The following is a 25,916-nucleotide window of genomic DNA, read 5'->3' as shown; positions in this document are numbered from 1 at the left end:
CAAAGCTAGAAAAGTTATAAAGGCCAATAACTGCTTTGAATTCATAACTTACAATTATTACAGTTAACTTCCTTGGACACACACTCCTTCACTTGTAAATCCAGGATGGATGACTAAAGTTTCAAACAAAAGACCCTTTTCCCTACTTCCTCATATCACTTTTATGATCAGTTTACCTTGAACTTCTTTTTTGTATTTCTCTCCCCTCATGCTCTCCGCTTCCTCCAAGTGAACCAAGGATCATACATACTGTATTTTCCCATTACATTAGCCCTCTCTCCAACTAAAGCCTAGAATGACAAAATCTGCTAATTTGGAAAAATTTAAAGTGGTCTTAAAGTTCTACTTTTAAGCATACCTTAATCCTCTGGATCATGGAAAAAGCAACAGAGTTCCAGAAAAACATCTATTTCTGTTTTATTGACTATGCTAAAGCCTTTGACTGTGTGGATCACAATAAACTGTGGAAAATTCTGAAAGAGATGGAAATACCAGACTACCTAACCTGCCTCTTGAGAAATCTGTATGCATGTCAGGAAGCAACAGTTAGAACTGGACATGGAACAACAGACTGGTTCCAAATAGGAAAAGGAGTACATCAAGGCTGTATATTGTCAACCTGCTTATTTAACTTGCATGCAGAGTATATCATGAGAAACGCTGGACTGGAAGAAGCAGAAGCTGGAACCAAGATTGCTGGGAGAAATATCAATAACCTGAGATATGCAGATGATACCACCCTTATGGCAAAAAGTGAAGAGGAACTAAAAAGCCTCTTGATGAAAGTGAAAGAGGAGAGTGAAAAAGTTGGTTTAAAGCTCAACATTCAGAAAATGAACATCATGGGATCTGGTCCCATCACTTCATGGGAAATAAATGGGGAAACAGTGGAAACAGTGTCAGACTTTATTTTTTTGGGCTCCAAAATCACTGCAGATGGTGACTGCAGCCATGAAATTAAAAGACGCTTACTCCTTAAAAGAAAAGTTATGACCAACCTAGATAGTATATTCAAAAGCAGAGACATTACTTTGTCGACTAAAGTCCGTCTAGTTAAGGCTATGGTTTTCCCTGTGGTCATGTATGGATGTGAGAGTCAGACTGTGAAGAAGGCTGAGCGCTGAAGAATTGATGCTTTTGAACTGTGGTGTTGGAGAAGACTCTTGAGAGTCCCTTGGACTGCAAGGAGATCCAACCAGTCCATTCGGAAGGAGATCAACCCTGGGATTTCTTTGGAAGGAATGATGCTAAAGCTGAAGCTCCAGTACTTTGGCCACCTCATGCGAAGAGTTGACTCATTGGAAAAGACTCTGATGCTGGGAGGGATTGGGGGCCGGAGGAGAAGGGGACGACAGAGGATGAGATGGCTGGATTGCATCACTGACTCAAGGCACATGAGTCTGAGTGAACTCCGGGAGTTGGTGATGGACAGGGAGGCCTGGCGTGCTGCGATTCATGGGGTCACAAAGAGTGGGACATGACTGAGCGACTGAACTGCACTGAACTGAACTGAACTAAATGAATATGATCAGTTGTCTACTGGACATTTTACCAAGTTATCTGAATTAATATGCTCAAATATTGTCTTTATTTTCCTTTCGGCTTGCTACTTTTCTTTAATAACAAATGACAGCATGATTTTTATCAAACTAGAATTCATGTTCATTCCCAACCTCTCCATTTTTCTTTCTCTGACATCTAGTAATAATGGTTATTGTAAGGATAGCACCAAGCATGTATTGATTACTCTAAAATCAGTACTCTACTTATTTTATGTAACATTTACAGTAATAGCAAATATTCATCAGGAATTATATTTATCATACACCATACTGAGTTCTCCATACATACACCCACTCCAGTGTTCTTGCCTGGAGAATCCCAGGGATGGGGGAGCCTGGTGGGCTGCCATCTATGGGGTCGCACAGAGTCAGACACGACTGAAGCAACTTAGCAGCAGCAGCAGAACATATTTTGGAGAAGGCAATGGCACCCCACTCCAGTACTCTTGACTGGAAAATCCCATGGATGGAGGAGCCTAGTGGGCTGCAGTCTGTGGGGTCGCGAAGAGTCGGACACGACTGAGCGACTTCCCTTTATACTGAGTTTAATTTGTATTTGTTCAGTCTTCATAACATCACTTTGATGTTAAACGCTTTTTCCACTTTTCCAGGTGATACTGAAGTACAGTAAGTTATTAATTTCCCAAAGTTAACACAGATCATAGCTGGCATAAGTTTGAGTTCAAAAATGATGCTATTAACTACCACATTACTTTCTTTTTCTAATGCCATATGGGAGAAATATCCAATTTCACAGATGAGAGAACTGATTTCCAAAGATATTTAATTAATTGCCCAAGATCACACAGCTAGTCAGAGGTGAACATAGGTGTTACACACACTTTTTCTTCCAAAATTCCCAGAAGCATAGTTTTCATTAAAATTTGCTCATAGGTCCTTCAGAATTTTTTCTTCTAAAATGTCCCACAAACTTCACTATTTGAGCAAATTTGAACAATAAAGTAATACTTATGAGCCATTTTTAAGATAAAAATTGTGAGTACAACTTATGTTCTCCAAACACCATAAGCACCATGATCATTCAGCTAGGAAACAGAATAGCAAAGATTACAACTTAGACTGTCTCACAACAAAGCCAGCTTTTTAATCTATTTCATGTTATTATCAAACCCTATAGAAAAATAACTCTTTAAATTTCCCGTTTCCTCTCCATTTTTATCACTATTGCCTCATCACTTCTCTCTTCTCCAGTAAGGTCATAATTGTTTTTCCTTCTTCCTCTCTCATCGCTCCCAACCCATCACCCACGCTAACTTTTTAACAGTTTTTCTATAATTAAAATCAAATTACAGGGAGAGAATATTTGTATTGAACATCTCTGGTAAGGGACTAGTATCCAAAATACATTTTAAAAATACCTTGCAACTCAACAGTTGAAAGGTAAATGACCCAATTAAAATGTAGACACAAGATCAAGAGAGATATCTTTCCAAAGATGATATATAAACATCCGAGAAGCACATGAAATGATAATCAATATCCCTAGTTATTAGGGAAATGCAAAGTCAAAACCACAAGGAGATACCGCTTTACACTTACCACAATGTCTGTACTTAAAAGGGTGAACAGTAACAAGTGTCAGTGATGATGTGGAAATACAGGACTCTTCATAAATAGCTGTTGGGGATGTAAAATGGTGCAGATGCTTTGGAAATGGATTCATTGTTATTTTTTAAAAAAGTAAACTTAGAGTTATATTACCCAGCTATTCCAATTTTCAGCATAGACTCAAAAGAACTGAAAATATATGTTCATATAAAAAGCTATACTCAAATATTCACGGCAGCATTATTAACTTGAAAATACAATAGAAACAATCCAAATGTGCATAAATAAATGAATAAACAAAATGTAATATATGCATAAACTGGAATATTATTCAGCTCTGAGAGGAATGAAGTACATGAATGAACCTTGAAAAACTATTCTCAGTAAAATAAGTCATTCACAGACACATACTGAATAATTCTGTCTACATGAAATGTCCAGAATAGAAAAAATCTATATTACCAGAAAGTAGATTAGTGGTTGCCAAGGGTCTAGGGGAGTAAAGAGTAGGGGTGAATGCTAATGGGTATGAGGTTTCTCTTGGGCCAAGTCTTTTACTATAACTATTAAAATATCCTAGATTATATTACATTTACTATAGAAGTCAAAATAGACTTAGCAATGCTGTCGGAATAAACCATGGTAAAATCTAAGTAGTCTAACACAAAAAGTTAATTTCTCATGAATGCTGTAAGAAATATCTCATATTTAATATCATTTACTAGAAAGAGTATAATTCATCAAACCACTGATGAAATGTTAGCTGTATCAAACAGGGAATGAAAGAAAAGACAGGTATGTTTTAACCGTCCTTCCACTGACAGCATCCTCAGTAAAATATATATTTATAGGATAGGTTACATTTGGCCATTTGGTTTTTTTCTTTTTAAAAAAATCCTTTAACTAATAGATAAATTAGTATAAAGCCCTGAAAATTCATTGCTGTTTAATGACCTATAAAGGCTTTGTCTTCTTAATTTAAATGTATTTTGATGCCTAATTAAAGATAAAATAAGGCACTCTCATGCATTTAATTTTCATATCATTTTATGACTACAGGAAATAAAATTCAATTTTGTAGTCAGCCTGCTAATTTTTGTGGTTTAGTAATAAAAGCTTAGATGTAATGGAAATATGTAGTGATTTACCTTGCAAATGATCAAAATAATCTATAAAGTCATTATTTTTAACATAAATTGTTAAAATTCATATTCTGTTACTCTGATAAACAGTCAGTTAAGACATTAGTTATTAAACTTTAAGGGGTATTAAAAAGTCCCTAGCAATAGCTCAAATTTCAAACTTGTTATATTTTAAAAATATTTTTAATTGTATAGTGAGACAGAATTTGAAGATAAAGAATATATTCTTAACAGCAGGATCAATCCCTTGGATAGAAAAGATATAGCTTGGTCTATATGATATAGTTTAAGGGTGTTTCTCCAAGTACATTCCTACTTGCTACTCTCTCTTAAATTCCAACTAATGATTCAGTCACCGAAATATGTGTTGGTGGTTCAAAGACCTGTGAATTCAACAGTGAACAAGAACAAAGACTCTGTCCATTTCCCTGAAATCTTGGTCATTCATTATCACCTTAATAAGGTTTGCCATATATATTCATGCTGTCTATACTATTATTAACTTAATAATCTTCTTTAAAGTGACTTATTTTACTTAAATCTATACAAGAAAGAAATCAGTTCAAAGCATATTAAACAGGTGGCATTTGCTCTTAATAGACTGCAATTGTAAAGAAATTAATATAAGAAAACAAAATAACTGTATTAATTAATAGATTCCATTTGATAATGGCTATAGCCCTGATGATTCTGAACTTGAACAGAATACTCTCTCCTTATTTAAAGGAGGAGATCAAAAACTGTTTGAGAAGTATTAAAGACTACAAAAAAAAAAAAAAACAACAAAAAACCTGGAACTTTCCATATAATCAAAAGAACCACAGAGTGATTTGTTTTTTAACATGATGTCTCAACACAAATTATGATCACTTTGGAGAACAATTTAAACTCCACTAAAATGGATTCCCTGGCTATAAGGATTTGTCCTCCTGTGAAATCTTTTTCTTAGGTACAAAATATTCTATACAGATTACTTGTATTGTGAAAGTAACTGTGTATTTTAAGTGACCTCATAGGATAGGAAGTCTTTTCCTGAGGTATTAAGACTCTGAGTAGATTACAATGGAAGAGACCCACCGGGCTCAGGCCTCAAATCTCTGATATTTTAATAAAAGGGAAAAGAAGAGAGAGGTCAAAAGTAAGATGAAAGAATATTTAACTATTTTCACAACTTCAAATCACCTAGGAAGTTTTAATAGGATAAACAGCAGTTCTCATTTTCAGTTTATAAAATGGTTTAGTTCAGTGGGCAATTAATACATTTTAAATAATTAGCTACTATATTCCCAAATTAAACTTCATTTTAATTACTTAACTGAGGTGTAACAAATATTACACAGGTGTGTTGTATATTTATTATCTCATTTGAAAAGAAAAATAAATCCAAGCTGGAATTATTGTTAAGGGGGAAAACACTGTCATTGCTGTGTTGGACAGTCTTTGTTTGCTCAACTAGAGATACTCCTTACTTATCTCCACCCTACTCCACATTCTGAAATACTGAACTTGTGTGGATTACATCAACAAGCTCCCTTGTCCTCTGACATTCTATTCAATTGGGTAAGCCCAGCAGAAGTTTAGGGGAAGGGAGGAAAATGAGATCTGAATGTACTTTTTCTTCCTGGCTTCCTTCTTGTGGAGTGAAATGTGTTGGCAAGCCCCTTGACTAAAGACCTCAGCTCCTATTGAGAAATTTCTCTCGAAACAGCCCTTTTTGTCTTTTTGTTCCTTCTGTCCTAAGGGTGGTATTAGTGCCATGATTCACTAGTCTCAGGTGCAGTACAACTTGTGGTTTCCCTATGCTTTATCCACATGCTTTTCAAAAACAGTCATTTTTTAAAACACTCTGCAAATTACCCAGCTTGGATGTATTACTTTATTATTTTCCTCCTAGGCCGCTGACTAGCTCAAACCGCCATTTATCTTCTCAAGAACTTCAGTGGTTTGGGGTCAAGTATTCAGCCCATAAAATTAATCTTTCATAAGAAGACCTAGTTTTAAAATGACATTTTCTTATAATTGTTTTATATTTCAAAGGAAACAAACACTCTGCATTATTATTGAAGATTTGTGTTCCTGTTCTCTATTTCATCTTACAGTTTTTTAGGAGGAAAAAGGTCATTGACTAAAACACAAAAGATTCAAAAACACCTAAAATACATTATCTGATTGAAAATACATATTAAAATAAATTTTCTCTTGCAGGAGATTCATTTTCAAATTTTAATGACTAGTTCTGGCTACTATGGAGTAACCAGGAACAAATTTAAACTCCTATCATGAATACAATAAAACTGGAAAATTTTATATGTATATAAAAAAACTTGTAAGCATTGAAAAGCTACCACCCAGGGCTATTTATGATCCTTGAGAGAAGAGAGGATGAGGTGAGCTCTACACTCATTGGCTTTTTAAATGAGGCATTTTCCAAACTGTTAGCCAGGAAAATAGAACACAATCAGAGAGTGCTGTCTCACTGGGTGGAGAAAACAAAAACCAGAGTTCTGCGTTACATAACCAGTTGGGATTAGAGGATCAGAGTACTAAAGAGAAGAAGACCAACACAAGGAGGCCAAAAATATAGCATTAAAATTTCCCTCTGGGAAGGGAACCCTCCTACACTGTTGGTGGGAATGTAAATTGGTATAGCCACTATGGAGAACAGTATAGAGGTTCCTTAAAAAACTAAAAATAGAGCTACCATATGACCCTGCAATCCCAGGGTATATATCTGGAGAAAAACATGATCCAAAAAGATACATGCACCCCAATGTTCATTGCAGTGCTGTCTACAATAGCTAAGACATGGAAGCAATCTAAATATCCACTGAAAGAGGAATGGATAAAGAAAATGTGGTGCACATATACAACGGAATTTTACTCAGCCATTGAAAAGAATGAAATAATGCTATTGCAACAACATGGATGGACCTAGAGAGTGTCCTATTGAGTGAAGTAAGTCAGACAGAGAAGGAGAAATATCATATGACATCCCTCATATGCGGAATCTAAAAAGAAATGACGCAAATGAAGTTACAAAACAAAAACAGACTCACAAACATCAAGAATGAGCCTATTGTTGCTAGGGGGAAGCATAGGGAGAAGGGATAGTTAGGGAGTTTGAAATGGGCATGTACACACTGTTATGTTAAAAATGGATAACAACAAGGACTACAATATAGCACTTGGAATTCTGCTCAGTGTTGTGTGGCAGCCTGGATGGCTGGGGGTTTGGAGGAGAATGGATACATATATATGTATGGCCAAGTACCTTCTCTGTTCATCTGAAATTATTACAACATTGTTCATTGATCATCTATACCCCAATACAAAATAAAAAGTTTAAAAAATCATAGCCCTCTGGTCTTTGGCCAGCTCATAAAGTTTGCATGTTTATTACGAAATATTGGGAGATCTAGCAAAGAACAGCGGTTGGGATACTAAAAGTTTTGAGTAGAGATTTCAGAAGCTTCACAGACTGGATTTTGGGCCCATTAGAACAGAAATTTTTTCCAAACAGGGTTTTTCATCTAGAAAGGTCAGCCTTGCAATTGAGGACAAAAAGCTAGGAGTAAAAGGATAACTAGCATCGACCAGGACTGTAAGTTCTTAAATTAAGCCATTCAAAGTAGAGGCTGGTAATTTACTCCTTGCCAGAGGAAAATATGACAAAATATAGAGGAATATATATAATTATAAACTCCCACATAATTCAAATGTTTATTACACAATTATAAATTACTAAACAAGCAAACAACAGGGTGTTGCTCATATTCAAGATGTAGGTTCAAATCCAGTAATGATAAAGGAAATGGAGCTGCAGAAAAGGACTTCAAAATTACTGTGATTAATATATTAAAGATAATAGAAAATAATGAGGAAATGAATGAAAAATGATCTTTTTTAGAACTTCAGTCTATAAGATTATCTTAATGGACATTTTAGAACAACAGAACAGCAAAATATAGTATCCGAGATTAATAACTTGTTGAATAATTTTAACAGCACACTGAACAGAGAAGACAAGATCAGTGAGTATAGATAGAGACTGTTGTCATGCTAAGTCATGTCCAACTCTTTGAGACCCCGTGGACTGAAGCATGACAGGCTCCCCTGTCCTTCACTATCTCCCAGAGTTTGCTCAGATTCATGTACATGGATTCAGTGATGTTATCTAGCCATCTCATCTTCTGCCACCCACTTCTCTTTTTGCCTTCAATCTTTCCCAGCAAATAGGTCTTTTCCAATGAGTTGGCTCTTTGCACCAAGAAGCCAAAGTACTGGAACTTCAGCATCAGTCCTTCCAATGAGTATTCAGGGTTGATTTCCTTTAGGGTTGATTGGTTTGATCTCGTTGCAGTCCAAGGGACTCTCGAGAGTCTTCTCCAGCACTATAATTTGAAAGCATCCATTTTTCAGTGCTCAGCCTTTCTTATGGTCCAACTCTCACATCTGTACATGACTACTGGTAAAACCATAGCTTTCACTGCCCAGCCTTCCCTGGTGGCTCAGATGGTAAAGAATCCACCTACAACGCAGGAGACCTGGATTCGATCCCTGGGTTAGAAAGATTCCCTGGAGAAGGGAACAGCTATCCACTCCAAATTCTGGTCTGGAGAATTCCATGACCTGTTTTTTCCATGGGGTAGCAAAGAGTCAGACACAACTGAGTGACTTTCCTCTTGACTATCTGGACATTTGTTGGCAAAGTGATGTCTCTGTTTCTTGATACGCTGTCTAGGTTTGTCGTAGCTTTCCTTCCAAGGAGCTGGCGTCTTTAATTTCAGGGCTGCAGTCACCTTCTGCAGTGATTTTGGAGCCCCGGAAAATAAAATCTGTTACTGCTTCCACTTATGGTCCTTTTATTTGCTATGAAGTGACGGGACTGGATGCCATGATCTTAGTTTTTTAAACATCAAGTTTTAACCCAGTTTTTTCATTCTCATCTTTCACCCTCATCAAGAAGCTCTTTTAACCCCTCCAAAAATGTGTGGGGATCTTCTCTAAGGCTGTTGCCTTCAGAAGTTTCTCCTTTTCATACTAGGTCTGCCTCCCACAATTCATCAAAAGTGACATTTAAGTGTTTGTACCAGCTTGTAGCTACAGCAACTTCTGTCCCAGGAAACTTTATCTTATCTATGATTTTTTATGTTTGCCTGTCTCTCCAAGTTTTGGTCAGTGGTTTGCCAGTTTCCCTCCCTGTGTTGGAAAGATCCCCTGAAGAAGGAAATGGCAACCCACTCTAGTATCCTTGCCTGGGAAATCCCATGGACAGAGGAGCCTGGCAGGCTACAGTCCATGGGGTCTCAGATTCGCACATGACTGAGCAACTTACACTTTCAATTTTCACTTTGCCTTGTAACCTCAATTCTTTGATAAGCCTAAGATAAGTCATTGATTTTCAGATTTTTTTCCCCATCATTTTTCTTATAAGGGTAAGAATGATGACTTCTAATCTCCTTACATGTCAGAGTTGAAACTGGAAATCTGCATACATCTTTAAATAAATATTTTTATTTTATAACATTAATATTTTTTTCAGAATTTATCTCTTAATCCAAAACTAAAATGTCCATAATATCAAATAAAGAGACATTTCTCAGAACGCCCCTTTTACCTTTTTCTTTTTTTTGTCGTTTTTTGAGATTCAATCTCATCCAAAGGAGATACTATGTCTATACTCGATTCTTTCATGTGTCTCTACTACAATTTCATATGACAATCTTCTCAATAATGCATATTTAAATTTAAAAGAACCCAGAGCTATATTTTAAATCACAAACAAAATTACTCCAATATTGGTCACAGACTTAAATGTGAAAGCTAAAACAAACAAGCCTCTACATGAATACAAAGTAAAATATATCCACGGTAGCTATAAAAATAATGAGATTTGTTAAAATTAAGAACTTCAGTTCACTAAAATAAATTATTAAGAGAATGAAAGATAAGACAAAACAGAAAATAACCTCAACATATAGGTATCAACAAGCTCATATCCAGAACATATGAAAAATTCCTATTAAATGAGAAAGAGGTCATTCAACTGTTAATGGGACATTAACAATACTTCCTAAGAGAGAGAATATCAAAGTGGCCAATAAATGTATATAAAAAGATCCACAAAAAGTTAGTTTTCAGAGGACTACAAGTTAAAACCACTCCATGTCCACCAAAATAGGTAAATTAAAAAATATCAAAAGACAATAGGTGAAGGTGTGGAGCAAATAGAACTTTTCCTGGTATTAGCAATCTGGGAAAATATCTACCTTTTCCAACAAATGCCTAACATAATCTTCGACCTACCGATTTCAATGAAAATCAGGTTATTACTGATACACCCAACAACCTATATGAATCTAACAAACTTAATGTCGAGCCAGACACAGGAGTATGTGATATATGAGCCTATTTACAGGAAGTTAAAAAAGAAACTAAAATGGTGATAAAATCAGGATGGTGGTGTATGTGTCCTGGGGAGTATTGTCTGGTTAGCAACATGAGGGAATCTTTAAGAAGTCTACAATGTTTTGTATCTTGATTAGGGTAGTGGTTATATGAGTGAATCAATGTATAAAACTATATCAACTGTATCTTTACAATTTGAGCACTTTATTTTGGGTAAGTTACATCCCAATTTTTTAAAAAAGACACACTGTCACTTCCAATCAACTGAAATCAATATAAGGTTGAAATGTTTGCTTCTCGAACAATCAATTTTTTTTGTCTTGCTGCAGAGGCCAAATAGAAATATTATCTTCAAAATATAAAGCACATTTTTCTTTAAAGTTTAAATGTTAATATAAGTTAAAATGCTAATATTATTTTTCATAATAATAATATTAAGCTTCCTTTTGATTGTTCATGTTGTAAAAAACTGAATCTACCTCCTGCCAAGCTATACAGAACCATCTACTCCATTTATTTACTTTTTTTTTTTTTTTTTCAAATATTGAGAAGTGGCAGTGTGGCACTAGCCAAAGATTTAAAGCAAACACATTTCTAGTTTGAATGGAAGTTTCCATCGCAATATTGTTCTCCAACTAAAATGTCTAATTTGGTGGTCCCTTCATTGACTAGTGACAAGTCCTTTAATTAAGAACAAAAGATCATAACTACCAGTTAACGCTTTGTATATAGTTTTCCTTAAGTTTGCAGAATATTTGCTTAGTACTAGTCAGTCAAATCCAGCTAAACAATTTAGCAATAGTGTAGCAAACCAGAAATCTAAAGATATGGAACAAGGGGAAGTTTACATTAGTTTAACAGAAATACAATCTGTACACAATATCAATTTTCATCTTGGGGATTTTTATTAATAATGATGGATCAGCCATTTGGGAGTGATTATAGCAGAAAGCTCCTTATATTAGGAATCTGGCATTAACACTATTTAATTACAGAGCACTGGCTGAAGCTTTTAACTTCCTTCTACATACAAAGTAAAGTGTTATTTCTAAAGTTATTCCATCCTATTGTTTACAGAAAGTTCCACAATACCTTCTTAATGAACCATATTATGATTTCTCCATAGTAGTCACTTACATAGGTGCACTTATTAGAAATTTAATTAGATTTTCATTTTATGCATAGATGAGTTCTTTGCTAACTATGAGGAAAAGAGAGCCATTTTGCTATATGTGGCAGTGGCTCAGTGGTAAAGAATTCATCTACCAAGGAGATGCAAGAGGTGCAGGTTTGATCCTTGGTTTGGGAAGATACCCTGGAGTAGAAAATGGCAACCCACTTCAGTATTCTTGCATGGAAAATTCCATAGACAGAAGAGCCTTGTGGGCTACAGTCCATGGGGTCACAAAGAGCTGGACATGACTGAGCATGCACGCACCCCCTACTTTAAGAAAACATCATAGCTTCTGGGGCTTCTCTTTAAACTACTAGTGCAGCTCTGGAATCCTCATTACTTCTCTTTCACGTCCCTAGGCCTAGACTTGTATTAAGCCACCAAATATTAGGGAGCATGCTATCCAGCCATATAGTGGTCATAGATCACTGTTACAAGTTACATAACAAATTTAAACCTCTTTAATAAAATGTGGTTTTCTGTTCCCCCATTCCCAATAAAAGAAAGAAAAAGAACACATCATAGTATGCATTAGATTTCACCATTCTCTCTCCCTTTTTCATATGTAGCATGAAAACATTCTATGTTTTGATTAGCATAGAGACTGACTACATTATGCTCATTGCTGCACACTGTGTCTGGTTATAAAACTACTCATCTAAACCAGTAATTTATTCTCTGCTGCCGCTGCCCCTAAGTCACTTCAGTCGTGTCCGACTCTCGACCTCATGGACTGTAGCCTGGCAGGTTCCTCTGTCCGTGGGATACTCCAGACAAGAATACTGGAGTGGGTTGCCATGCTCATCTCCAGGGGATCTTCCCCACCTAGGGATCGAACCTGCTTCTCTTATGTCTCCCGCACTGACAGGTTGGTTGTTTACCATTACTGCCACCTGGGAAGCCCCCTGATTTCCTCTCAGTCCTATACGAAAAACTGTATGCTGAAAAATGGTGAGGGCTCTGTTACATAATTAGATCCAGCTTGTCCAAATATAAAAGATACAAAAAACAAAACTACAAACTGTTAAATAAAATATTTTCTACTTTTGTTAAAAAACAGCTATAGCTTTATAACAACATTTTTTCATGGGGTAAAGGAACAGGAAAATTAATAGCACAATTTCAAAATTAGTTTTATTTCTTGACAAACAGCATGATGAAGACAGGCAGCCTGGAACTGAGCAGCACAACTCCACACCACTCCCAGAACTCCAGCCCTGTCCCCGCTGAAGGGAACAATATGAAGCAGCTGGACTGTACGCCTCTCAGGAGAGCTTGTCCTCCAGAACTCAAGCTTGTACTTCTCCATTTTCTAATCAAAGCATAGAGCTTTTGTTTGCTTTTGAACCACTCAGTCTTATTCTATTGGCACAAGTGATACCAGGCAGGAGGCCCCCACCGGTGATCCTAACCACCCATTCTGTCCTAAAGTTACAGGAGATCACTCTGAGGGGTCATCAAACTCAAGGGAAGAGGCTCCTGAGCCCCAAACCCCAGCGAAACAATCTGGGGAAACAGGCTCCCCTTGAGTATGCATGTGAACCTCTTTCCGACCAGAAGCTTCTCTTCCAGAACAAAACCCAAGTGTGACCAGAGATACTTGGGCCACAGCAGTGAGTCTCAGTGTCAGGGGACACTTGCCTACAGGTAAAAGACCTAGATACCTTCACTTTAAGGAAAATATGACATATGACCATTATTCTCTTATTATTTGGGCCATGTATCTTAAATTGTCTGATGCCCTTTGTTTCCAAAAGGTAAGACAAAAGTTGGTCTCTCAGGGATACAGAGAGTTCTGGCTGAGGCCTTGGGACTACCACACATATCTAAAGGCAGCTGGGGAAAGTCCCGCTGCTCCACTGGGGTGATAACAACGTCTACACTCAACAGGAAGCACTTACAGAAAACAACCTGTGTCCCTCAGTGCCCCTCAAGAATGAGGAGCAGGGCAAATGGCAGAAGGGGGTTTTTGTCACTAGCAAAGCCCATCAGTAATACCCAGAAAATAAAAATAGAACGTGGGTGAGAAAATAAAGTCTAACCTTTTTCTCGTTTCTGTTGGCTTAGTCTGGTTTGATTTGTTCACAGGAAGCCGTGTGCAGAGGCCTCACGCTCAGCAATTCGGTCCAGAGTTCTCAGAGTGCAATGGCGACCCCTGACACCTCAGTTCAAGATGGCAGCGATGGGCTGTGCGCAGAGGTGCTGCGCCTGCGCTGCCGGGAGCCGCCAGCAGCCAACAGCACGCCCGGGCCAATCTGCAAGAACTCCGCCCCTCCCTGCTAACAAGGAGATCACACCAGTCAATCCTCAAGGAAATCAACCCTGAATATTCACTGGAAGGACTGAAGCTGAAGCTCCAATACTTTGGCCACCTGATGTGAAGTGTCGACTCATTAGAAAAGACCCTAATGCTGGGAAAGATTGAGCGCAGGAGGAGAAGGGGACGACAGAGAATGAGATGGTTGGATGGCATCACCGTGCTGACAAGACCCCTGTAAAGGATCCCCGCAGCAGCTTGTCAGGAAGAGCACATATTGTAAAGCAGGCACTTGCGTCTCCATTCTTTGATCAAAAGAGGAAGCTTTCCTTTGTCTGGAAGAAAAGAAAAAAGAGAGAGAAGAAAGGCAGGAAAGGAGAAAAAAGAAAAAGAAATGAGGTTTCTCCTTATGCCACCTGCTGCCTGCGTGCTAAGTCACTTCAGTCATGTCAGACTCTTTACTACCCTGTGGATTGTGGCCCGCCAGGCTCCTCTGTGCATGGAATTCTAAACTGAAGTGGATTGCTGTGCGTTCCTCCAGAGGATCTTCCTGACCCAGGGATTGAAACCGCATCTCTTGTATTTCCTGTATTGTCAGGTGGGTTCTTTACCACTAGCCCCGCAGGAGAAGCCCATGCTATCTGGTACATTCCTGGAATTTTCTGCCCACATGATGATCTCAGATCCTACCTCTAGGAATCTTTTTAAAAACTCTTGGAAGAAGTCTGAGGCTGAGGCAAAGTTTTAATTGAGACTTTTCAGAATTTTCTGTGTTCCACAACTGAATATGATGATGGCACGTTCCCTACCTCCAGTTCCCCCCACTCCACCATCCATTGTTCCTCCTCGTCTCTTCCCACCCCAGTATCACTGCACACTTGAGGGGTCTCCAGTGCCACAAGGCACCCTCACAACTAGGATCCATAGACATCTTTGCTAACAGCTGTCTCTCTACCCCTAGGGTCTAGGGAGGAAGACGTCCACTGTAAGCAGGTCAACAGGAAGAGAGACTCCAGGAAAGAGCTCCCATAGGGATGAAGAATGGACTCAGGGATTGTAAAACAGCCAGTCGAGAGACCCAGGTACCATGGTATTGTTTAGAAGGTGGAACACCGTCTCTGGGTGGCCACATACCCTTGGTCCTATGGGCTGTGATGTGGCAAACAGCAGCTTCTGCATTTGCTGGAGTAGACACCCCTCTTGTCCAAGTCTAAGAGTTGTGTTGATCCCAGTACTACTGGACTGGGACTTCCCTGGTGGTCCAGTGGCTGTGACTGTGCCCCCAGTGTAGGGAGTCCAGATTCAGTCCCTGGTCAGGGAGCTAGATCTCACATGCTGCCACTGAATTCACAGGCTGCAACTAAAAGTTCGCATGCTCCCACTAAAACTCCCACATTCCGCATTTAAAACCATTCTACATGAAGTAGTTTAAGAAGATCCCGCATGTCACAGCAAAGATAGAAGATCATCGGTGCCGCAACTAAGACCCAGCACAGGCCAATAAATTAATGCATACATAAATAAATAAGAGAATGGCTATCTTAAAAAAGTACTACTGGAATGGCAAAATTTAGGAGGTTCAACAGGGTATTAGGATATAAAAATATTAACTGTGTACAATATATCAATGCTGTAAAGAAAAGGCAGAACATTGACAAGAATATTCAGTGAATGGAAAATAATCCTATGACCGATACTTGCAGGTCTTAGAACACAAAGCATGTGGGTTTTGTGTTAATGTCCTCCTACCTCTCTTTGTTCCTTCTTCCCTCTCTCGGGATGAGGAACCTGTTCAAAACCTGGTGCAGTGTTGTCCTACTCATAATTACTCTCCTCAAAGAGGTAACCTTACTTTTTTTCCTTTCCTCCTCGCCCCTGGAAACACCCTGGTTCTTAAAGAATGTGATGTCAGCTAGGTGAAAGGGAAAAGGCAAGGATAGGAAGAGCACTCTCTTCCACAGTGTCCTCTCAGAGGAGTTTTTATAGGCAAAACTCACTGGAAGAAATGAGTCTTTCGTTGGTGGAGATCTGGTATTAGAGGAATATTTGTTGAAGAGACTGTTTGGGTCAATGCATTTTGTACATAGCTACCTCCGTGGAAGTTAGGGACAGTATCAAAATCACAATGGTGCATTTTGGAAAATATGAGGATAACAGGACTGTGAAGATATATCTTTTAAACTAGGAATATTAAACGTACTATCACATTGCATAAATTATGCTGGTGATGGAGGAGAGGATGAAAAGAGATGTATGAAAATAATGTGTACAATTTTTACTGGGAAATAAACAGAGAAAACATCATTATAATTTCTTCAGTGTGGAAAAAAAACAACTAAAATCTTAGGTGTCCCCTTCATAAGAAAAAAATAGCAAGTGTTTCTTCAAACTCTTTTCAGACATCTAAATCTTAAGGGTCTATTCCAGATTTTCATTTTTCTATTTTACAACCTAGGAATGACTTTTTAGAGATGCTATTAATGACTCCATTCTCTTTCACTAATATGAAATTATAATTATTTCATTGGAAATCACTACTATATATTATTTTATACTTTATTTCTTCCATAATTTTGTTCATATATTAGTCTCATACAGTACCTACCTTACAAGACATTATAAGATAGGAAATTACCAAGAGAGATTTAATGTAGAAATAACAATGGTATATGGTGTCCCTACCTATTCATTTGTGCTTACATAACTTTGGAGGTGCTCAAAGGGTTCCACAAATATTGAATCATTAAAGCTTAGTACTCCTGTGAGGTGCACTTGGCTATTATCATTATAGTTTATTATTATTCAGACAAATCAAGTGTCCCCTGGAGTGCTGCTGAATGGCTCCTGCAGAAAGCGTAGGCTTTTTAATATTCAGTATCTGAGAGTTCACATTTCAGCTTTGTAAAATTAGCTCATTTTTCTTAGGATTGTCTCTTGTGAATTACTGGCCATTATCCACTTAGGATAGTGGAAAGTAGCATAGCAGAAATAGGGCTCACCGAGCTTTTACCAAGCCTTCTAGGTGAAGGCCTCTTGCTTCCTTCTAGAGATACAGGGTAGAGACAAAGTAGTTGAGAGATGCAAAGTAACCAGTGCGTGGTTTGCTTCCCAACACCATGTTGCCTGAACAGAGAAATAGAGATAGTATCACCTGGAGATCGTATCACCTGGAGATCGTATCACCTGTATTATTCAGCCCAGGCCACAGATCTGTGGGTTGCTTTTTGGTTTTTTGTTTGTTTATTGTCACCACATCCCTTGCCTGATTTATTTTCTTTCTGTCTCTATACCCCTAAGAACTGAGCGACACACCCCGATTCATCTCTGTGTCCATTTCAAATGTACTGGGTGTTTGGCAGAGATGCTTTGCACTTGTCTTTGAGAGAGGTGTGCTTTCAGAGATATACAGTGGCAAACCACCCTCAACCAGCCCTGATTTCTCTATAGGAATGCCTGGAGCCAGGAAGACTACAAAAGCCCAGGCTGCCTGCAGCTACCCCTGGAAATCTCCACACTTTTCCTAGAGCCCTAATTACCTGTCTGCCACTTACTGCTTAAAAGTCATCCACTTTCATCCCTTCAGGAGAAGGTGCTTTTAGAGCATGAGCTCCCCTTTTCCATTCTCTGGTCATTGAATAAAAGCCTGTCTTGCTTGCACCAAACTCAGTTTTATTATTGGCAATATGAACCTGAGGAGATAAGAACTTTCTGACCAAGCCAGAAGGCTTCAGTTCAGCTAGGACTATAAGAGAGAGGCTAATTTGGTAACAATAGGTCTGATCTCACAGGTTAGGGCTCAGTCTTGTAAGACCACCCCTAATTTAGACACCAACTGAAATCCTGGTTGTGATATGTACTTCTGACTCATGGGCTTAAAACATGTTCCCATGACCGCTTCCCTGAATTTAGTAATTTGCTAGAATGGCTCACAGAGCTCAGGGAAACATTTACCTATGTTTACCAGCTTATTAGGGCTTCCCAGGCTTCCTAGGTGGTGCTAGTGGTGAAGAACCACAGGCAAATGCATGAAATGTAAGAGACACAGGTTTGATCACTGGGTTGGGAAGACCCCCTGGATCTTGGGAACCCACTGAGAATCCACATAGACAGGTGAGACTGGCAGGTAGTCCATAGGGTCACAGAGTTGGACACAACTGAAGCACGCATACGATCTTACTTGGGTTTCTCTTACCTTGGACGTGGGGTCCAAGCATCTGAATGCAGAGTTCCAAAGAATAGTAAGAAGAGATAAGAAAGCCTTCATCAGCGATCAATGCAAAGAAATAGAGGCAAACAACAGAATGGGAAAGACTAGAGATCTCTTCAAGAAAATTAGAGATACCAAGGGAACATTTCATGCAAAGATGGGCTCAATAAAGGACAGAAATGGTATGGGCCTAACAGAAGCAGAAGATATTAAGAAGAGGTGGCAAGAATACACAGAAGAACCATAAAAAAAAAGATCTTCACGAACAAGATAATCACGATGGTATGATCACTTACCTAGAGCCAGACATCCTGGAATATGAAGTCAAGTAGGCCTTAGAAAGCATCGCTACAAACAAAGCTAGTGGAGGTGATGGAATTCCAGTTGAGCTATTTCAAATCCTAAAAGATGATGCTGTGAAAGTGCTAGACTCAATATGCCAGCAAATTTGGAAAACTCAGCAGTGGCCGCAGGACTGGAAAAGGTCAGTTTTCATTCCAATCCCAAAGAAAGGCAATGCCAAAGAATGCTCAAACTACCACACAATTGCACTCATCTCACATGCTAGTAAAGGAATGCTCAAAATTCTCCAAGCCAGGCTTCAGCAATATGTGAACTGCGAGCTTCCAGATGTTCAAGTTGGTTTTAGAAAAGGCAGAGGAACCAGAGATCAAATAGCCAGCATTTTCTGGATCACGGAAAAGCAAGAGAGTGCCAGAAAAATATCTATTTCTGCTTTATTGACTATGCCAAAGCCTTTGACTGTGTGGATCACAATAAACTGTGGAAAATTCTGAAAGAGATGGGAATATCAGACCACCTGACCTGCCACTTGAGAAACCTATATACAAGTCAGGAAGCAACAGTTAGAACTGGACATGGAACAACAGACTGGTTCCAAATAGGAAAAGGAGTACGTCAAGGCTGTATACTATCACCCTGCTTATTTAACTTATATGCAGAGTACATCATGAGAAATGCTGGGCTGGAAGAAGCACAAGCTGGAATCAAGATTGCTGGGAGAAATATCAATAACCTCAGATATGCAGATGATACCACCTTTATGGCAGAAAGTGAAGAGGAACTAAAAAGCCTCTTGATGAAAGTGAAACAGGAGAGTGAAAAAGTTGGCCTACAGCTCAACATTCAGAAAACGAAGATCATGGCATCCGGTCCCATCACTTCATGGGAAATAGATGGGAAACAGTGGAAATAGTGTCAGACTTTATTTTTGGGGGCTCCAAAATCACTGCAGATGGTGACTGCAGCCATGAAATTAAAAGATGCTTACTCCTTGGAAGAAAAGTTATGACCAAGCTAGATAGCATGTTGAAAAGCAGAGACATTACTTTGCCAACAAAGGTCCATCTAGTCAAGGCTATGGTTTTTCCTGTGGTCATATATGGATGTGAGAGTTGGACTGTGAAGAAGGCTGAGCACCAAAGAATTGATGCTTTTGAACTGTGGTGTTGGAGAAGACTCTTGAGTCCCTTGGACTGCAAGATCCAACTAGTCCATTCTAAAGGAGATCAGTCCTGAGATTTCTTTGGAAGGAATGATACTAAAGCTGAAGCTCCAGTACTTTGGCCAACTCATGCGAAGAGTTGACTCATTGGAAAAGACTCTGATGCTGGGAGGGATTGGGGGCAGGAGGAGAAGGGGACGACAGAGGATGAGATGGCTGGATGGCATCACTGACTTGATGGACGTGAGTCTGAGTGAACTCTGGGAGTTGGTGATGGACAGGGAGGCCTGGCATGCTGCGATTCATGGGGTCACAAAGAGTCAGATGTGACTGAGCGACTGAACTGAACTGACTGAAGCACTCACGCACGCATAACTTTCCAAAAGCACAGCTCCTTGAGGGGTAGAGTAAGTTCTAGACCTGTAGTCTTCTAACAACCAGCCCAATACCCTAACTCAATTTCCCAAAGTGTGATACTTTTGCAAACAGTGGAACAGGACAGTGTTTCTCTATACATCAGTAGATTTAATGACTGTATAATTTTAAAACACTACGACTTCTCCACCAAACTGTGATATCATGGAAATTGTTGGTTAGGAGAAGGCTAGCACAGATAGAATCTGTGGCTGAGGGTCAGTGGTGTCAACAACAAATTAATCAGTCAATTGAAGAAAGAAACAGAAAATTTTATTTGAGACAAATTGAAGATTATAACTCAAGGGTAGCATCTCAGAAAGCTCTGAGAAGCTTATACCCATTAGAAGTCAAGACAAAGTTAAATAACTTTTTGAGGCAGAGGCTGCTGCTGCTGCTGCTAAATTGCTTCAGTTGTGTCTGACTCTGTGCTACGCTATGGACTGCAGCGTACAAGGCTCCTCCATCCATGGGGTTTTCCAAGCAAGAGTACTGGGGTGGGTTGCCATTGGCTTCTCCATTTGAGGCAGAGGGCCCTACATTAAATGTTGTATCAACAATTTATACAATCCTGATCTGAGCTAAGCATCATCTTTGCCCCTCATAAGATAAAGAAGAAATGTTATCTTTTAAGGAATTGTCTTGATGTTGCCAGGACAATGTTGCTCTGTTTGGTGGGCAGACATTTCTGCTGATGAGGAGGTTCAGTTGATGCATAATGCACATGATGCCAAGTAGGAGAGAAGAGGCCAAAGGGCAGAGAAAATTTTTTATGTGTAGTTTTCTCATCTTTCCATAAAATATGAACTTTATTTCATAGACAGAATGATGACAATTGCCTAAAGTTCAAGAGATCTACTGTGTACCATTTTCACAGGCTTTGTTTAAAGTGGGGGCTATGGGGTAAAGGACAGTTAGAGGAAAAGAATGAAGAGAAGAAGGAGTGGTAACTCTAGCTTTAGTTTTTGTTTTATTTGCTTATTTCCTGATTTAAAAGTATTCATTTGTATAACTCACCATTTTCCTTTTCCAATGAAGTTATACTAATACCAAAGGTAGAGTAGGAAATGATGAAAAAGTGCACTGCTTTGAAGATGATCTCCCTCTGGCAGTTTCCTTAACTGTGAGTCCCAAGATTTCTTATTCCAGGTATTGGTGTTCACTTCTTGGAAACCCTTACAGAAGGTCTGTGGCACAATGGGCCTGGGTGCGGAGATTCACAAGTGAATTCCCAAGGGATATTCCCAACTCAGCACTGTCTTCAATGACCTTTCCTTCTCTTGTGTGTGTTACTCACTCAGTCTTGTCTGACTCTTTGCAACCCTATGGAATGTAGCCCATTAGGCTTATCAATCCATGGGATTCTGCAGGCAAGAATACTGGAGTGGGTTGCCATGTCCTTCTTCAGGGAATCTTCCTGACCCAGGGATCGAACTCAGGTCTCCTGCATTGCAGATTATTTACCATCTGAGCTACCAGGGAAGCCCCAGGTGAAGGATCTATCCGTCTCTAACGTTCTTCTTTTCTTTATGTAGATCCAAGTTTTTGACCTGTACCTTCTCTTTGAAGAAATCATTTGAACATTTCTTGCAAGGCAGTTCCTATTGGCAACGAATTCTCTGTGTTTGTTTGTTTGAGCAAATCTTTATTTCTTGTTTATCACCTTCAGTGTTGATTTCTAATTCATGGTTCCTTCATAATCTGAAAGAGCCACTAGAGTTCCTGTCCTTTAGTCTAGGTTCCATGCAATAGAAACGAGGATAGAGGAGGGCCTTTTCCTTCAAAAACTACCCATGAATCTCATATGCAGTGCTTCCACGTACATATAATTGGCCTAGATTTAGTCACGTGCCACATCTAGCCACAGGGCGGCTGGTAAAGGCAGTGTTCTCCTTGTTGGTCAATGCAAGCTTGTGTGCTCCGTCACGTCTGACTCTTGGCAGCTGCATGGGCTGTAACCTGCCAGGTTCCTCTGTCCATGGGATTTTCCAGTCAAGATTACTGGAGTGGGTTGCTGTCTCCTCCTCCAGGGGATCTTCCCTACCCAGGGATCGAATCCACATCTCTTGTTTTTTTTGCATTGCAGGCGTATTCTCTATGGACTGAGACATTGGGAAAGCCTCACTTGTTGACAAGGGACCCACCTAAAACTCAGAGCTCTGTAAAAGAGGAGAGTGGATATTCTGAGGCAACAAGATGTCTCCAACAGAGGAGAGTAACATTATTTCTGTGAGGAAATGTGCCATTAGAATCATGAGTCCCAGTAGATAGATGACTAATGCATAAGGAAGCCATTCACACAAAGGGCAGCTAATTTACTTGTACTTTAGCTGCTCTGTTCTTTGAGCACACATAAATCCAAATACTATAATCACCTCTACTGTGTCAGCACGATTCACCTACATTACCCTGTTTGTATATAATTCACAAATGGCATATTTGTTCAGCAAGCATACTTCATATAAAGATTGGCTAAACAGTATCAAGGTAATTTCCATAATCTTAAGTTATCTAGGAAGATTTTTGCTCCATGAAATCTACTACTATGGAAAATGAAACATTAAACTGTCTTCATTTAGAAAATAGATTTTATAATAGGTATGCTTTATGTTCTATATTGCACTGAATAAAATGAAAATGTAGAACCTAAGTTTAAGAGACATATTAAATATCTCTATTGCAAAGATAATATAGACTGTCTATATGGTACATTTTAATTTGCTCTCAAAGTAATCATTAGCAATTATAAAATTAAGTGTATAGTTCTTCTTTTTTCTGTAATTAAATGGCATCAATTGTATAATTAAAACAAGAAAGATATTCACACAGTAGGAGTCAGAATTGTACCAGAGAAAGATATCTGAAGGGTTAGGAATAACCCTTAGAGAAGGGAAAGTGTACCCACTCCAGTATTCTGGCCTAGAGAATTTCATGGACTGTACAGTCCATGGGGTCACAAAGGATAAGACATGACTGAGTGACTTTCACTTCACTTCATAAATAAAGTTGAGGAGGAAGAAATTTTCCTCTACCCATCTAGGTTCTCTCGACTTAAAAAAGTACACAATGTGGGCCTCCCTGGTGGTTCAGGGAATCCACCTGCCAATGCAGGAGATGTGAGTTTGATCCCTGGCCTGGGAAGGTCCCACATGCCAAGGAGCAACTAAGCCCGTGTGCCACAACCACTGAGCCTGCAAGCTCTAGAGTCTGTGTTCTGCAACAAGAGAAGCCACTGCAATGAGAAGCCTGCTTACTGCAACTAGAGTATCTCCCGCTTGCTGTAACTAGAGAAAAGCCCACAGAAAACATAGACCAGCACAGCCAAAAACAAAACAAAACAAAACACCCGCCAAAATCAACAAAACACCCGCCAAAATCAACAAAACGTAATGTGCAGATTGTGAGTTAAGTTTTACTGGGTGCATGAGAACTACAGCCCGGGAGACAGCACCTCAGATAGCTCTGAGAAACTTCTCCAAAGAAGCAGGGGGGAAGGTCAGTATATATCAGATTTTGGTGATGGGGGAATACATGCAATCAAGACATATTTTTCCAGAAGATTTCTGCTAGTCTCATGAAGCTTTTGCAAGTAATGACAAACAGTTGTCACCATGAAAAGGAGTTTAGTACTTTTCTAGATATGGGGCAATATAAGAATTAGGCTCATAAAATCAGCTCCTGAAAAAAAAATCCAACTATCTAAAGATGTGCTGTCAGTCCCCACCGCACCCTTTGCCCAAGCAGAGTGCCTCATTTCTGCTCTCCACCCTGAACTCCTTTCAGGGGTTGTGGAAAGTAATTGGAGTGGTAGATGAATGAGTACTACAGCAGTTAATTTAATAGGCAAGAATACCTCTTCTCATTATACTTATACAGACAATAAGCAAATCAGTAAATATGTATAATATTTCACATAGAGATAGATGCAAGAAAGTAAAAGGCATGGAAAAAAGATGGGAATTCCATGGTTCAAGGGTGTTGAAAGCGCTTCTACGTTTTTAAACCTATGCACAGCTTATCAAAGAGTCAGCTAGTATTTTAGGAAGGAAAAGATATCAAAGAAGGCAATGCTTTTAACATTGTGATAAGTAACATGAATATTCAAAATGTAATTTTAGGAAATTCCATATTACTTAACTCAAAAAACACAAGATTATCTACAAGAACAAAATTAAAATTAACATATAAACAAGTAAGAGTGTAACTTAAAAAAAATTATACTTTATATATGAACAAATAACTTCTGGAATAAAAGACTTTATTTCAAATTCATGAAAGCTTACATTTGAGTGAAAAATGAAAGTATTAAGTCACTCAGTCGTGTCCAACTCTTTGTGAACCCGTGGACTGTAGCTGGCCAGGCTCCTCTGTCCATGGAATTCTCCAGGCAAGAATACTGGAGTGGGCTGCCGTTCCCTTCTCCAGGGGATCTTCCCAATCCAGGGATCGAACCCGGGTCTCCTGCATTGCAGATCGATTACCTTATTTTTAAAAATCTGACTTTAAGCTCATTCTTGACTTTTTATAAGTTTTTACAAATAACATTTAATTCTGAAGTTATTCACAAATTATTAAGACAAAAAAGTCAGTTTTATTTAGAGGGTACCCTTTAATACTTAAGAATTAAATACCTGAAACAGATTTGTTATTAGAATTCTTGGTGGTTCTAATCTCTTTGTGGAAATTTTTTTTAAATGTTATTATCAATATATTCTATTAGAATCTGAAACTCATAAAATGAAATAAATGTTCAACTGTTCATTACAAAATCACTTTAAGGTACAGTTCCCAAACTTTTTAAAAAAAGTTTCCTTTGAAGACTAACCATTTGAAATATATTTTTCCCTTGTCATTTTCAAAGCTATTTTAAAAATATAAACATAAAACATAAATTTAAGGTTTTATTTACCCAGTTATGAAATATGTTTCAGTCATTAGCCAGACAGCTTTGTTGAACTGCAGTTATCATTAAAGAAGTGACTGAACATCACACTCTAGACCAATGGTTTCAGGGTCCATTGTGGAAGATGGGTAGCGAGGGATTGTGGGTCTTCCCCCAATGACATCAAAGTGGCTGTTTTGCCACTTATTCGAGTTCTACATAAGACTTTGTATAAAAAATAGGTTTTGTAACTTAAAAAATAATTCTGAAAGTCACTGAGCAAAAAACAGACATCTATCAGGGAAAAAAAACAAAAAAACACCTCATGAATTTGTTCTTCTTTCTTGAGAAATTGGCTAGGAAATACACATGCACATAATAAATCTTTTTTCCACCAAGATACTACAGATCACATTTCATCTAACTTCAGATCATGCGACTTGATACAAGATTTTTAAAACCTTTAAAAACACTAATTCTAAGCTAGCAAAATGCATTTGAATAATGATTAAAAGTTTAAAACACGTTTTAAGTTCAGTTCAAAACAAAAAGTTAGAGTTCATAAACAAAATGAAAAATATTCTTTTTGATTAGGCAATTCTTTTAAAAGTACACAAGTGGAAAAATGTCACCAAATATTTCAGTAAGTTTGGAGGAAAAGAAGGAGAGCAGGGTAGGACATCTGAGCTGGCTGTTGGAAAATAAGTTTGGGAGACTAAAGAAATGGTTAAATCATGTTCTAGGAAAAAAGAATGAGCAAAGTGTGGACAAAGGAAAGGAATGTTTCCAACGAATGGGAAATATCTCAGTTTGCCGGGGACATAAGGGAGGGGCAA

At 38.5% G+C, this 25,916-nt stretch overlaps 1 protein-coding gene across 1 annotated transcript in view; it reads left to right on the top strand.

The window, feature by feature from the left end:
- Window positions 1-14,138, top strand: part of VWDE (von Willebrand factor D and EGF domains) — a 97,378-nt gene extending 83,240 nt beyond the window's left edge. The window contains 1 exon segment of the mRNA XM_027969095.1: window positions 13,944-14,138. Within this exon segment, the coding sequence (XP_027824896.1) occupies window positions 13,944-14,138 (195 nt within the window).
- The last annotated feature ends 11,778 nt before the right edge of the window (window positions 14,139-25,916 follow it).

The sequence above is a fragment of the Ovis aries genome, chromosome 4 (assembly GCF_016772045.2).
Source record: "Ovis aries strain OAR_USU_Benz2616 breed Rambouillet chromosome 4, ARS-UI_Ramb_v3.0, whole genome shotgun sequence".
NCBI lineage: Eukaryota > Metazoa > Chordata > Mammalia > Artiodactyla > Bovidae > Ovis > Ovis aries.
Note: the sequence above shows the minus strand (reverse complement) of the source record. Positions and strands in the feature narration are given on the sequence as shown.